At 40.8% G+C, this 12,686-nt stretch overlaps 1 protein-coding gene across 1 annotated transcript; it reads right to left on the reverse strand.

The window, feature by feature from the left end:
* Positions 1-394: 394 nt before the first annotated feature.
* Positions 395-7,137, reverse strand: LOC116309554 (terminal nucleotidyltransferase 5A-like). The gene is made up of 2 exons (XM_031726190.2): positions 5,792-7,137; positions 395-4,828 (listed from the first exon to the last, which is right to left on the reverse strand). Exons 1-2 carry the CDS (start codon positions 6,215-6,217, stop codon positions 4,013-4,015), a joined length of 1,242 nt encoding a protein of 413 aa, XP_031582050.1. The 5' UTR covers positions 6,218-7,137; the 3' UTR covers positions 395-4,012.
* Between the last annotated feature and the right edge of the window lie 5,549 nt (positions 7,138-12,686).

Raw genomic sequence — 12,686 nt, forward strand, 5'->3', positions numbered from 1 at the left:
CTGCTTACTGTTTCAGATTCACTTAAAGCTAATTAGGTTGGCAAACAGTGTGATGACGGTCGTTGACGCTCATCTGTGACGTCTCACTGAGGGGAAATCCTTCACGTTCAGCTGTCACTTGCTGGCAGCAAGAGTCATGCACTTGTGTGGATGTGCGGGCACTTCAGTGCATTGACCTAATGAGGACTTTTCTCTTAATGTCAAAACCTGGACACCAAATCCAAATGCCAGAGCCGTTTACCTCGGCTAAACTAAAGTTCAAGGCGGTGAAACGTCTAATAATCATCATGCAAAGTGCTACTGTAGCTGATAGTGTTTGTGATAAGAAAGAAAAATCTTAAAACATCTTATGTCCAATGGGCTCTTTTTGCTTTTAATTAAGAAATTGCTGCACTTGAACACAATCATCAGATGTTTATTTTCAGGTTCAAGCAGGATTTCTGTTGAAAACACTGAAAAATAATGAAACAATCTCTTTACAGCAACAGAAATCAACATGAAACAGCTCAGAGCAGAACAATGAACATGTGTTAATGTAAATCTCAACCACTGTATTCACCAAAGCAGGTCTCCATCAGCCAAAATTAATACACAGAAAAGCACCTTTAAATTCAGTGACACAGCCTTGTCTGCTAATTCGGCTGAACACAAAGTGTACAAAAATAGAGATCGATAGAAAAATAGAAGATCTGACTTGTTTGAGAGAGAACATTCTGAGTGAAGCGCAGTGTTAAAAACTGGAAATGTACTTCCGTCACTCCACGATTGTTACAAAAACTCTACTTTAAATCTCAGACGAAACACTTTAATGCCTTTCAAATATCCGTGCATTTTCAGTTCTACTTATCTCATTATTTCCTCACTGAGACAAATTTCAGCAGCTGTTAACTGTGTTCTCCTCTGCTGGGCCCGTGCTCTATTACGACACCCTTGCACACACAAACCAACCTAAGCTTGTAGCTTGTAACACAATTGTTCTCCTTTTCTGTTACATGTGGTTTTCTTTTAAAGCAGATACATTATGGCAAAATGCATTCGAACTGCATACAAAATGTCTTTATGCATTTGATAAAAAAAAAATCAAAAGTGTTTTAAATCTTTTACAATTTTCCAGTGTAATTTTTAGAAAACTGATTGCCCATGTTTTAAAACTTTCTGTTTAATGTGTGTTTGTTATTCAAAGGTACCTTGTAGAGTTTGTTTGATTTTAGGAGCTCTACTAGAGCAAAATCTTTGGTTGTATCGTGCATGTGTATGAGAACATGTATACATGTGATGTCATGCATGAGGTCCAGGGCTGGCCATCTGGCAGAATGGGCACTTTTCCTGTAAGCCAATATAAGCATTTGCATTTGGGTGGACGCACCGGTCTTTCAACAACACATCAGGAAAAATAGTCAGCGTGCCAAAATGGGTAGGAGAAAAAGGGAAGGCACTTGTGGAGAAAGCCAAAAGCCAAAACGCAGATGCTAAGTTTGTCAAATTAAGGACCCGTGGGCCATAGTAGATGATTGTGGTGGCAGGTGCTGTGAGAAGAGGCCTGACAGCCGGACAGTAAATGGAATAAAAAACTTGCAATAAGGAGAAGCTAATTTAATTCACCATTTTATATAGCCCTAGTTGACCTGGCTTTACCTCAAGGAGTTTTTATATTGCAAGAACGCACAAGAACCCCACCGATCAGACAATTCCCTGTGAGCAGTCACTTGGTGACAGTGGAAAAGAAGAACTCCCTTTTAACAGGAAGAGAACTCCAGAAGAGCTAGGCTCAGTTAGGGGCAGCCATCTGCTGCAAGGAGGGGAAAAGGGGAATAAAGATGAGCATAGAGAGACAACTAACAATGAGTTGGCTTCTTAGCACTGTTATAGCATGAGGCAATGATACTGTGGATTCAGGGAACCAATCAACACGGACCTGTATTAATGAACTTGGTAGACAAGATAGCTTTTTTGAAGTTTTGTTGATAACATTGCAGTTAAATTATTTTGGCAATCTTTGGTCAAATTAATTCGGCTAGTATTTTCATGAATGATGGTGTAGCTTCCTAGCTAGCCAGTCATCACATCAATGTTATAGTGAAATGCATATAATTCATAATTCTATGAAAGATGTTATGCCAACAGATAAGACTGCTGAAACAGTCATGTGAGACAGTGAATTTTTAATTTTCTCCCTGTTGAGCTAAAACCATCTTTAAATGTTGATAAGTTGTCTCAGTGGAAAGTTTTGGTTATTTTTTGTTAGCCAGCATTTATCATTAACAGCGTTTTTAGGCAGTGAGCTTACTGTTACTCTTCTTGGAGCTGACTTTTCCTTGGCTTTACAGTTTATTGTCTACTTTCTCCCTCTCTCCCTCCCACACACAGGATGTCACTTGGGATTTTTTTGGGATTCATTGCAGAAAGTCGTGCATTTTTGCAGAGCCTCCTTTATGAAGCGTGCAGTTCCTCTCGCTTGCCTTTCATTCCCTTTTCCTCACTACAAACTTTTAGTGTTTTACGGGAGCATCACAGTTGATATACATATCCAGGGGAATGCAAAGATGGGTAGAGGATGACCTGATTGTGATGGGCCAGTTTGAGTGAAAGTGCTGGACCTGGCCTATTTCTCACAGTTACGCCCTGATGAGATTGCTGCAGTTGATTTCATGCCATGAACTCACATCAGCTTTTTATACCTCAGGGAAACAGTGTAAACAAAGATATAAACTCCACAGGGTGCCTTTAAGTAAGCTTGAGTGGTACATAGGAAAAATCTGTTCTTTTAATTTGCATTTCAGTTTGCATCTGGCAAAGTGTACAAAAACACAGGAAAGTGTGTTTTAATAAGACCGTATTTTGAAATGCACAATGGGCATACATTTCTTTCTGTCGCATTTCACCCTGCACATGAAATAGGTTGCTATACACTCCTTCACCTTAATTTGCAACCCCCCTCTCATTTTAAAATAACCATGTATTATATTTTTATAAGTATTTTTTAGACACTCTCGCCTCCCACCTCCTACAGATGATGAGATTATGTTGGTACTTCCTCTTTGGTAATCAGGATGTGTACTTATCCAGCAGCACTGCTGATAAGAGCATAATCTTGAACCAAACACTGTTAAAAACATCAGGTGGTCTGATACCTCCCTCAGTGTTAGAGACCTTAGTCAGCATTGGTAAATTTTCTGACCATGAGTACATTCATTATCATTTTGAAGATGTCATGAGACAATTCAATACAACTCTAAGATAAAGAATCACAAAATAACAACTCTTCCCTTTAGGCTTTATCTAGGCACTTAAAAATGTATTCCTGTACAGAAATAAAGCATGCATTGTTTTGTTGTTGGGTTTTTTTTGTTGTTTGTTTTTTTTGTTGTTTTTTTTGTTGTCAGAGTTCAGAAAGAAAAACTTGAGTAACAAAGCAGATCTTTGGGTTGTAAACAGTACTCACTTCCTCTTTTTGCAATTGTCTTTGAACACAAAGTTCCAGTCACCCACAAACTCAGTGCAGACGGTAAATATATGAATGAAACCATCTCCTGCGTCCTTTGCTGCTCTTTGCTCTTTGTGGCCATTTGTGATCCCATGTTTTGGTTTGCAATGTGAAGAAGATGTGCTTATTACACATGTCAAAACCCACAGCACACCAGAACACTATCCTGTCCAGGCTATTTATTACTCTGAGCCTCAGCGACGGTTTGATTTACCAAACCCTCGAACTGGCAGGCCAGCCCCACTCACTGGCATCTCTCCCTGTGTGCTCACCTTCTGCTGTGGCATCCTAACCCGAGGGGAAAAACATTTCTTTCTGTAGCTGCTTTGGTCCTGTTTCCTTGTCTTCATTTTCTTGCCTTTCCTTGATTCTCGTCTTCCTTGCCCAATCTCATCTCTTGTTTTCCTTTTGTCCTTTCCACAAACTTCCGTTCTCAAGGAGGAGATTAAAAAAAATCATCATTCCTCCCTTTTATGAGTGGGTGTGAGTCCCAGCAGTTACACAGTGGTGCATGGACATAAAAAAGGTTTAGTTACAGGGCAACCAAGTGGCATACATGGGGTGCTGCAAAGAAGCAAGGTACTGCTGAGGAGGAGAGGGTGGGCATGAGTAGACAGGCTGAACCTGTGCTACGTAATAGTTGCTGAAGTTGCCATCAGAGACATACGGAGCCGGCTGGTAGAAGCAGGTGACATTGGCAGCATTGGGTATGGCATTCTGCTGGACCAGAACCCGAAGGGCCAGCGATGAGATGAGGCTGAGTGTCTGACGCCTCTCGTGGCCCATCAGGCACACAGTGCTCTCCTGCACCACATTGTACAGCGTGGCGAGGTAGTCATACTTCCTGTCCTCCAGGTCTACAAAGTGGTTCTGCAGATAGGACTCCAGCTTTCTCCTCTGCTCACTCACATCAGGAAAGTCTATGAAGAATCGCGAGCACATGTAGCGCTGCAGCAGTTTCATCTCGGCGTCAGAAGCTGCACGGAAACCCCGAACCAGCAGGTGGCAGTACTTCAGCAAGCCCCCGCCGCGTATTTCCTCGGGGCTCCTCGTGCAGATGAGGCGCTTGCGCAGGTGATCGAGGGCGGTGGGGAAGTCACCATAGACACTTTCCCCAAGGATTGTGGGGTGGAAAGTGGCAGCCATCGGGTGCTCTGAGCACTCGTAAAAGAGGAGGAGCGAGTCCAGGCGGATCTGGAAAGAGTCCACGCTGAACTCAAACTGCCGGCGAAGAGAGTCCACAAACTTGAGCTCCACGTTCTTGCCACGGTTGTTGGACAGTGAGATGAGACTCCAGCGATCTGAGTCATTACACACCTTCACCATCTTCTGCACATAAGCCTCCTACAAACAGACAAACAGACACAAAGTAAAACATGAAAAGTTTCTACACAATAAGAATTATGATCTTCAAGTAAATGTCATATTTTGCAGGCTTTAACCAGCACACTGAAATCATCAGTGAAAACTTAAAGACACTGTTGGAACAAAGACAGTGGACAACAAGGGTTTTATACCCACTTTATATCCACACTGGAATTCTATATACCCCTACCTTTTTTATTTGTGTGTCATTAAGGGCTTACAAAAGGCACTGCATTATAAGATGAGTAACTAATTGTATACATCAGCTCAAAATCATTCAAAAACTCAAGGACCTCCTTCAAACTATCTCACACAGTCTCACAATCTCTCAACCCCTCCTTCTCCCCCACGTCCTTTTCACAGCTGTGATAAAGTGAAGTTCTTGCAAAAGTTTACCAAACACTTCTTCTTTCTCTGATCGTGACCTGCTCATCAGATGAACAACTGCATTCTGGGTCAGCAATGGAGATATAATGTGTTTTGACAATGTTTAAAACCAGACTTAGTTTGAGCAACAACTCCACATTAATGTGCACCAGATAAAAATCTCTGTCTGGCCTTTTACTCATCATGTTTTGCTGATCACATCTGTTGGTGGGCCATTAGTAGCCTGGGTAGTCCTTGGTATCCAGGTAACTGAGGGCCAACTGATTAATGTAGATCTGACTCCAATTGGATTAGACAGAATCCTCTTTGAACTGGAAACCAACCATTTTACTATTTGTAGGCTTATATCTCTGTGCTGCACTGACACATTCAGACTTATAATAATTGGGTGCATTATTAAATCTAAAATGTATGCAATGACTGAGAAATTTGAACTACTTCTGCTTCATGTATAATTCAGGAATTGAGTAATTTTGAAGCTCTGCATTATGCTTCAAAGTTCTCATAAGGATCATAATTTGCTCCGTTTGTGAGTCACATTTCTTCATACACTACCTTTAAGGTCACTGGTGTGATCTTTTCTTTATTCACCCCCTCGGGCAAGAAGTCTAGAAGTGAGTCCAGCACTATATCTTTCACTGTCTGAAACTCCATCTCCCCTTTCAGCTCTGCGCAAAATATTAAGTCCAGATCTTTCCATCCCAGACCGCTGTCCTCATGCAGGACGTAGCTGGCTGCTGATCCGTTTAGCCGCACCTCCCGAACATGTATCCGCTTCTCCTCCATGCGGCTTCGGACCACCTTGACGATATCTCGTGGCTTCACCTCCAGAGTCGGGAAGCTCCATCGCCCGTGAATGGGGATGGAGCCCGTGAGGATTGTGTCCAGCCGCTGCACTTGTTCCCAGTTGAGCACGCTGAGGTTGATGCTCTCCCCGTGCGAGTAGCTGTCAGCCGCAGCGCACTCAGCGCTCTCGATCATGTTGACAGGAGGTAGAGGAGGATGTAAACCGCAAAACTTTCCACTAACTCCGTCCGGAGCTGCGGCATTAGCCGGAGGCAGCGTTCTGTGGAAATGACCCTTAGGAGCTGAACTCTGTCACGACAACACGACGGTGAACGACAAAACGTCTTTACGCATGACGAAGAGAACAGATCGGGCGGCGTTGCCCTACTTCTTACATAAAGTCTGCTCCTCCAGACAAATTCAGTTCATGATCTTGTCAAGCTTTCGCTGGCAGACTGCACGCTCCGATCCGTCTCCGTATGTAACCTCTGGACAGCGGGTGTCAGCTGTGTCGGTTCTTTCTTTCCGTTTCAGCTTTTCGCGACGTCCCAGTAGCGCTCTGACTCATCCATTTCAACCGAAAAATCCACTGGAGAAGTTTTACTTCTGTCTTCTTTGACTCGCTTTTTGTTTTTTTGTTACGCACAGCTTATTGCGTATCCATGCTGAGCAACTTTGCGCACCGTTTTTTTTAAATTTTTTTTTTTTTTTTTTTTTTTACAATGCGCGTTTCCGATCCCCACCTACTTTTTCAAAAGCGGTGAGCGACTGCAGTTTGTCTTTTACATTTTGGCCGTTTTGGAGCTCGGTGATACTGCGCGATGCACGGAGGTCCCACTCCACGGCTGCTGGAGAGGTTGTGAACAGATCGTTTCCAGTCCGAGAAGCGATGGGGCGGCTCGGTTTGATTGACAGCCCACACCAACTAACACCACCCCCTCCGCTTCCCATGGTTAATTTCAGTGGCTTCAAGCTTGAATGCTGAGGCGTGTCTTAAGAAGAATAAAAACTTTTAAATTAAAGTTCTACAAACAGTCACTTTTACTCAAAATCCCATCATTCCGGAGATGCAGCCAGCCTACACTTGTCTTCCTGCTTTGTTCTATACGCAGAGAGGGAACCTGGTCTCACTGGTCCAGTATCAGCTTCCCCGTGTTCAGTTTGACAGAAATCTATGCACGTTATCAAAATCGGGTACTTCGAATTCTTTCCAACCTTCCAAACAGATAAATGTGTGTAAATTACACAAATATAAAACACTACAATTCTGCATTACGCGGGGTTTCACATGCACCCTCTCTAGAGATGTTTGTTTTTTCTTCACCAGTTATGACGCAGCTCATCTTATCTCCAAAGTCACACATCGTGAAACCACAATTAATGTGCAAATTTAACAACAGTTTCTGTTTTATTTGTCCTCTTGACACCAACACGAATGTTTAATTTGAGCATTTGTCATTTGTGCGATGAAAGCTGTCGTTCATGTTCTTGACTGCGGTCCAGCTTGGGTATGGGCCACCGTCTCTCGGGTTAGTTGTCATAAAGAATCTGTCAGTGCGGAGCTGGGCGCGCATATCTGCGTCACTGCAGACGAGCCCATAAACCAGCTTATCGCAGATTACCCTCTATGTGCAGTGTCACACACGTTAACACCGACACACAGGAAGATACGCTGTTAGCAAGTGCACTTTCACACATGAGGGTGAAAAGTGTTGTTACCCAAGAGCTGTTTTTGTGCATGCGCAAAAAGCTAAAACACCGAAAAGAAGGAGAAACGTGATGATAACCGTGAGGCAAGTTTTGAGTAAAACTGAAGCACTGATCCAATAACATCTGTCAGAAAAAAGGAGGGATGTAAATATGAAAACGCAACATTTTACAAAAAATAAAAAATAAAACACATAAAAACTAGGAGGAGTTTCAAAACTTGCAATAATGTGACATTTGTATGTGTTTAACATCTGCTTGGTATTTTAAAGTCCGACATATGACTTGAGTGAATAATCCACGTCAGTTTACAATCTGATAGGCAGCATTGAGATCAAGTTTACTTTAACTATTCGCCTCAGTATCAGTGTCACTCGTTGATGCAGTGAAGCATATGGCAGCTGCTTTCACTTCTTTGTATTCTTGATACATTAACAGGAGCTACTTAACATTTAAATAATATGGGAAGAATCACATTTATGTGCAAATGCAAAACTTTTAGCATTAGTGCTGCTGCTGCATTACAGGAAACACTGTGCCATTATTTCCACACTGCAAATATGTATGTAACTCAGTAGGTTGACACACAACAACAGCAGGTCAGTCACACTCGTCACTTTCCCCATTCACCAGTTAACTCAGTTTAAGCCTTACTGCTTACTGTGAAGCAACTACTTACCTGACCTTTGACCTGCCAAGTGGATGACACCGGATTGGTTTCCGATGTCTAACGACTATCCAGGATTTCAGACAGACTGCATTCCGGGCTGCTAAACTTATCTCCATATATGGAAACAAATTTGTGCACACAAGTGTATCTTGAGGTGTGCACTAAATTGTAACCTATCTGTTTATGTGTGAATTATTATTGCACAGGCCCCTCTTTTTATTCAGGAACATGACAGTAAATGAATCAGAGAGTTTTTTATTAAAAAATTCAGATGCAGACACATGAAGAAATCTCGGCACCCTGCATTCTGATCACACTTAAAGTATTTTTCCATATCTTCTCCATATTCTTTTGAAATGTTTCCATGTTTTCCTATTAACCCACTATGTCTTCAGTCCCTCTATCCTTTCCTGCTCTTTGCTCATCCTCTTTCCCTTTCCTGTTTTTACCATTACTACACGTGGAAGTTCATTAAGAGATTACAGTGAAGTAGTTAGGTGAATGTGCATCCACTCGCTTCTTCTCACTCTTAACACCTCCTGCTATTTTCATATATAGCATGCTGGATCATTTTAGTATCTCAAAGATTTTCCATTTTTAAAAAAAGAAAAAAATGTCCACATTCAACCCACATGTACTAGCAGTGTGCAGGCCTGTTGACCACCTCCAGATGTAAGACATTGAGACATTGTCCTGGTGAAGGTCACATTGACAGGAAAATTAGCCTGGCACAATTATGATGGCAGTTCTGTGAGTAGCTGCAGACTTAGCAGCAGGGTGTAGTAAAATAAGTAGAATAAGTGTATTAATGTTGATAAAAGACCTCTAACCATCCAGGATATTTGCTGTTTTTTTTCTGGGTGTTGGAGAATCTCCTAAAATACCACAGGCTGCATGAAACTGAATGAAAGTATTCAAACCTGTATGCATTTATATTGCACCGTGTGAAAATGGCAAAAGTAACCAAAATACATTCGCAAGATTCAAAGCCGTCCCCAGGCAGCCAGGCATAAAAACTTTAGGCTAACAGGATAATAAGGTAACAGGATAACAAGCATAAAGTCTACTGTCTACACGGGCAGCTAAGTCAAGTGTAGGGATTTGTACGGCTATCTAAACGGTCTCTGTGGTGAGCAAATGGAGCTACAGGAAGCCTGCAGGGCAACAGCATTTATCAAATAAACTAATTACGCAATTACAAGCTAAACTTTGTCACACAGTACTTAACTGACAATTTAACACTACTGAACATTGTTTATGCTTCTATTCATTGAATGGAAGTTAGGGGGAAGAGTTTGTAATGTGCGACAAGAGTGTTTGCATTTGTTCTTGAATTATTATTTGTGTCACCATCAGTTCTGGTGACTTCAGTGTGTTTTTTCTTTCTTTTCTTTCTGATATGTTTGCACAAAGAACTAAATAGTTCCCCAAAGAGATAAAATAATAGAACTTTTTATGATGAGGATTATTTCCTGGAGTATTTATTTATTCTTTTGCCAGGATCAACACTACATTAAAACCTCAGTGTTGGCGCTGCTTACTGGGAGGTGATTTAGGGTCATTTCTAATTACACCAAACTCGTTTTAGTTCATGGGCCACATGCAGCCCAGTTGGTTCCCAAATGTTTCAGACCAGTAAAACAATTGCATATATATATGTATATACATATATATATATATATATATATATATATATATATATATATATATATATATATATATATATATAAATTTCAAGTGTTACGCAGTGCAATCTAAAATTATTTACCAGAGCTAAGGCTTCTTTCAAAAGCTGAAATCAAAACTAAGACACCTATCAAAGACATGAAACCTCACCGACGAGTCATATTTGTTGTCTTTATAATTCAAACGACCTGTCAAGAGATAGAAATATATTTAAATTGCCAGGCACGTTAAAAGTAGAAAAGCATTTTATTTAAAAACCAAAGTATTTAATAACGGCAATTTAATTTAAGTGGTTCATCTGAAAAGAACCACTTAAATTAAATCCTTCACTGAAAACTAAAATATAAAAAAAGCCTCCTTTGCCTTCCTAAACTGCAAAAGAATCTTGTGTCTCAGTGTTTTATTCAATTTTTTATTACATTTTTTGTCTGTCATGCCACATCAGGGCCTGCTGAAATATTTTGCATATGAGTTCCTGTTGTTTTGCCCTCAATAACTGTTACAATTTTTAACAAACACTTCACTTTAGCACTGGCGGTGATGCAATCATGCAATTGCAATCCACCCTGTTTCTACTACTTAGCATGCAACGCTCGGTTTTTAGCCCGTTGCCCGATCACGTACATATAGCACCGTAGATGTATAGCGGGTATCTGCTAATGTCGACAAAGACAAAGCTCAGCAGTATTTCCAATCAGTTTTAACCTTGACCTTAGTAAGTGACCTCTGTTGGCCTCAATCAACCCTAAAGAATATGCTCAGTAGTGTAAGCCCCCTGCTAAACTCTTCCACAGCCACTAATAAGATTCATTGCATTGCTGGAGTGTAAGTCATGCAGCGCAGCACTCGGAGAAGGTCCTCCACGTGGTACTGTGCTAACGACAAGTTTAACAATTTGTTGAAAAGAAGCCCCACCAGTAAAACCACAATGAACTCTTTCCCTTCTTTTATGCATTTCATACGATTATAGATTAAGAGATTTAATGATTAAAAGTTTCCATTTTTGAATTTAACTTGTAGAGGATGTGTTCTCTTATCAGTAAAAAAAGACACACACACTAAAAAATCGACCACACTCGACTGTGTCACAGTGTCACAGAAGTGCATTGCTCAAGAAAGAAAAAGATGTAAAATGGTGTTTAAAAAACTTCAAAGTCATTCAATGGCCATTTTTTTTTTTTTTTACATATATGATTAATTGACCACATATTAGACTTTCTTTTTGTACAAGGCTCCTGCTTTGCTCCTGGAAAAATAAAAAGAATAATGTCTGTGAGCTCGGCTGAATGTTTTAATGCAGCCCCCCAAAAGTCACAGAATAGCCCACCGCTCCACCCTCCAGTTTTTCAGACTGCTTTCTTGACTTGTCATAACAAGGGCCAGAAAACTGCTCTGATAAAATAAACAGGAAGTGAGTCGCCCAATCTGTGACTCAGCTTCCTGTATGATACCGTGGTTGGAGATGTTAATACCACAGTAAATTTCTCTGATGGTTTCTATCATGTGTAAACAGTTGTACTGCTTGCACACACACATGCATAAACATAAAATTGTGTGCATTTGAAGCCAAAGACTAAAATTAATTGGAAGTAGTGACAACATGCCAACATGTTACAGTTTACACCTCATGAGGCCAGCTTTCCTAAAACAACTTTCACGGGTAGTCTAAAAAAAAACAAAACAAAACTTGGTTTATTAGTTCCAGTTAATGATCATCAGTTCAACTTTAGTTAGAAACCGCCCTAAACCGGTGGTTTCCACAGTGCACAGTGCAGTAGTACACTAAAGTGAACTGATGATTTTTTAGCGTATACACTTTATTCAGCCTCTAAATGTGTTGAATATTCCCAGGTTAATGTGTTTAATCATAGGACCACACTGTAAATTCAACTGTCAGGAATTATAGACAGAAATGTGAGACATAAAGGTTTTTAAACTCCTCTGTAGATTACATGGCCTCACATGCAAATGGAAAATTATAAGAGAACATCACTTTATATTAAAATGCCACATGCCAAAAAGTTTGGAAACAGAAATGTACTTGATGTTTGTTTGTTTTTTTTAATCTACTTTTTATTATGACTGATCATTCTCACACTGAAGTCTCAGCAGCAACCAAACTGGACATAAAGTGGACTAATCAGAAGCAGTACACATATAGGAAACTCACTCTTTGTCTGATAAATTTGCTTTGATCTCCTTCTCACATTGTTCTTCTACTTTCATGGGGAAACTGGAAAACCCCTGACAAGTCCCACCAAAGGTCACGCTAACGCAGCATGAAGGTACCACAGCGCCATCTGCTGGATCACCACAAACAGACGAGCTGATCTGAGACTCAATGAGCAACTCTATTCACCCCCCGTAGGTGGCGGTCTTTTCTACAAGTTAAAGTTCAGCGTATCTGTGTCAGTTTCTCAGTTTCCCACATTGCTGCACGCACAGAGACACATTGCACAGCTGTGCTCGGTAAAGAGTGTCATTCAAGAGCCAAGTTAGGTCATTTGATCCCTTAATGCGGTGTATGATGATTCTGTTATTAAAAGCTGATTGAGTGAAATGCACTAATTAAATGCACGCAGCTATGACACAATCAATCTT

Source organism: Oreochromis aureus, linkage group 15, assembly GCF_013358895.1.
Source record: "Oreochromis aureus strain Israel breed Guangdong linkage group 15, ZZ_aureus, whole genome shotgun sequence".
In the NCBI taxonomy this organism is placed as follows: Eukaryota; Metazoa; Chordata; class Actinopteri; order Cichliformes; family Cichlidae; genus Oreochromis; species Oreochromis aureus.